The sequence below is a fragment of the Pinus tabuliformis genome, chromosome 7 (assembly GCF_031772625.1).
Source record: "Pinus tabuliformis cultivar Carrire ecotype Pingquan chromosome 7, CPIR1, whole genome shotgun sequence".
Taxonomy (NCBI): domain Eukaryota; kingdom Viridiplantae; phylum Streptophyta; class Pinopsida; order Pinales; family Pinaceae; genus Pinus; species Pinus tabuliformis.
In genome coordinates, this window is record NC_142293.1 from 632,571,860 (window position 1) to 632,574,734 (window position 2,875).

The window sequence follows — 2,875 nt, forward strand, 5'->3', positions numbered from 1 at the left end:
CTTCTAGCCTGTCGATGTAAATTCCAAATAGGGTAGGGGAGAGGGGGCAACCTTGTTTAACTATGATATTACACTTAATATATTTCGACCACTCCTCATTGCTCTTTAACATGCTAATTACATTGTCATATAACATTATAGCGGTAGCTCTCAACTCAAAAGGAACCTTTAGCTCTTCTAATTTGTTCCAAAGGTTGATTCTAGGAATCGTATCGAAAGCCTTTCTAAAGTCCACAAAGCAACAAAATATATTTGATTTATCATTGCAGCATTCCTCCATAATGATCCTAAGCGTAACAAGGTTGTTTTTTGTTGAGTGCTGCTTTCTAAAACCCGTTTAGCCTTTAGCCCGCTTACCTTCAATTTCAAGCCATATGCTCAACTTCCTTTCCAAAATAATACCATATAAGTTGGCTACGAGAGGGATAATCATAATTGTCTGATAACTAGAGGGGATATTTGTATCCCCACTTTTAAAAATAGGGATAATGAAGCTTTGAGTCCACGATTTAGGGAACCATTTCTTGGCCGCTTGATTGAAAAGCCTGTGAATGTGGGAGATGAGGACAGGACCTCCAATTTTTAACAGTTCCACCTAGTAACCTTCAATGTCCTTAGCTTTCCCATTAGCCAAGTGATTAATCCCAAAATAAATGTCTTCTAATGAGAAAACTTCTTTCGTTGTGAGCAGGGTTTCAAAGTTATCCATGACATTTGGAGATTCATAAAGCTTTTTAAGATAGGAACTCTAGTCATGTAAAGCAATTTTATTATTATCTTTAGCTTTTCTAGTTAGAATCTGCCTCCATAATTTCTTAGGAGCTACCTTAGAGAGGTGTAAGAGATTCTCTTTTATTTTACAAATATACTGCTTTTTTTTCCTTTTACTTAAGGCTTTGTATATTTTTACGCCGTAAGGCGTTTCCATCTGAAATGAACTCCCCAAACTGCTGTCATGTCAAAATATGTGCCATTCGATTTTGTTGTTAGATGATTGGGTAATCATTAGCCGTTGGTTTGAATTGAGCAATGCCAGGCGCGATGGTCCATACGAACCGTCAACCATCTTAACATTGAGATGTGACGTATCAAGCGAGACCTTTCAAGTTTCAAGTAGCAGGTAGTGTTTTAGTGGCATGCATTTCCTTCCAAACAGAAACCGCATTGGCTAGCACGTTGTATGAACTCCCTCCCTCTGCCATTGCAAACCGGGCCTTCCTCATCAATTCTTCCATCCCCTTCTTCATTTCCATTCCCCCCTCTCCTTCCATTAATTCCCTCGCTGTTCTTTTCCCTTCCTCTCTCTTCACCAATCCATCTACTCCCTTCTGCACTTCAATGCCAACCTTCATCTCCTTCACAAGAAGGAACGAATTCATTCTCTGTTGAGCACTCCATGTAATATGATTTCGATCATTGAATTCCAACCGCAATGAGAAAGGAAACCGCTTGTAGATGGATGAGAGAGGACAACAATTTGAGGTGCCCATGAATCCACCACAAATCCGTGGTCCTGGGTTTGAGTCTCAAAACCCTCAGGTAGAACGTCCCTCATGTCTACTTCGGTAGTCATCGTGGATTCAGTTGGAGGAGGAGGCTCCTTAGGCAACACCCAAAGGAACCGCTGCCTGCTTGCTTCTAGCCATAAAGCTAGTTCCCGAATTTGATTCTCCGACAGGGTGCTGTCGCTCCCGAAAGAAACGAACAGAACTGACGAGGTGGGCTAGCGGTCCAGACATTTGAGGCAGCCCTCCTTCTCAAACTTCTCTTCAAATTCTGACAGAAGCGAAGCTATTAGCGGCCCAATGAGATAAATGGAAGGGGTCATTTCAACAGTGCTCAGAACTTTTCCTTCCTTGAGAGCTTTTATTTGTTTTGGTTCCATTTCTTGGCATGTATTTATCAGAATTCCATGAGCTTCCTGAAGTCGAAGGGAATGTTGAATGAACCAGTTGAATGAGATATCAAATCTGTCTAGAAGAGGGTCTGGCAAATCTATTCTGGGAATCAGCGGAAGGCCCGACACTTTGACCAAGAAATCCACATCTTTGAAGGAAATTTCAATGTTGTGGACAAGTGTTGGAAGGTAGAGCATGATGTAGAGGAGAGAAGCCCCAGAAGTGGATAATATGTAGCAAGGTATTTCCAGTTTGGAGGCGACATCCAACATGGGTGTACCGAAAAAATCGATTATGAAATCGCAGATAGGAAATGAAAAGGATGTGAGAGCATCTTGCACTAATATTTTAGCTTTCTCCAATCGTAAGGTCATGCGTACAAAAATGTTCATCTCGACATGATCCCCTTCGATCTGAACATCAGGGAGATCTATGAAGCGGATCATGTCCCCTGACGAGGACGGTAGGGTGTGTTGAGGAGAGACGTCCATCCATTTGGCGGTGAAGAAGGTGACAGAAAAACCATGGTACACAATCAGCCGCTTTGCAAACTCGAGTAGTGGGATGTGATGGCCCGACCTAAACGCAGGGAATATTGTGACATGAGGCTTTTGGCTCTGCTCTTGCAACTCCATGAATGTCTCTATATTCCAACAAGCAAATTCCAATATTTGAAGGGTGGGTTCTGTAACGATGAAGCAGAGAATTTATAGTTATAAAACAAATGTATGAGCGCGTTTGTGTCGTAATGAATAATTTGGGGAGGTAGCCAAAACTATAGTTTAAACAAATATATGACCCACCACGTTTTTGTTGTTCCGAGGACTTGGTAAAATACTACAGACAATTTAGGGTGGATTTTTCATTCATTTGTTGACTTTGCAGTAGCATGTTGGCAATTTAGGAGAGATGTATGGAAAATGGCAGGACCCAGGGCTATATTAAACAGTTTAATTTTGCTTGCAACGTTAGCACAG

General features: G+C 41.5%; 2 protein-coding genes across 2 annotated transcripts; both read right to left on the reverse strand.

Annotated features, from left to right (window-relative positions):
* Nucleotides 1-1,109: 1,109 nt before the first annotated feature.
* Nucleotides 1,110-1,573, reverse strand: LOC149249029 (isoflavone 7-O-glucosyltransferase 1-like). The gene is made up of 2 exons (XM_089451728.1): nt 1,475-1,573; nt 1,110-1,382 (listed from the first exon to the last, which is right to left on the reverse strand). The coding sequence occupies exons 1-2, from the start codon at nt 1,571-1,573 to the stop codon at nt 1,110-1,112; spliced, it is 372 nt and encodes a 123-aa protein (XP_089307854.1).
* A 150-nt stretch (nt 1,574-1,723) lies between these two features.
* LOC149249030 (UDP-glycosyltransferase 72B1-like) lies at nt 1,724-2,533 on the reverse strand. The gene has a single exon (XM_089451733.1). The coding sequence runs from the start codon at nt 2,531-2,533 to the stop codon at nt 1,724-1,726; it is 810 nt and encodes a 269-aa protein (XP_089307859.1).
* Between the last annotated feature and the right edge of the window lie 342 nt (nt 2,534-2,875).

Bases quoted from the DNA above. Each gene is read 5' to 3' on its own strand.
- LOC149249029 (XM_089451728.1), bottom strand. From the start codon at position 1,573: ATGACTACCGAAGTAGACATGAGGGACGTTCTACCTGAGGGTTTTGAG. The intron at 1,383-1,474 runs GTTGTCCTCTCT...AGTGCTCAACAG, and splicing joins ATTCATGGGCACCTCAAATT to AGAATGAATTCGTTCCTTCT.
- LOC149249030 (XM_089451733.1), bottom strand. From the start codon at position 2,533: ATGGAGTTGCAAGAGCAGAGCCAAAAGCCTCATGTCACAATATTCCCT.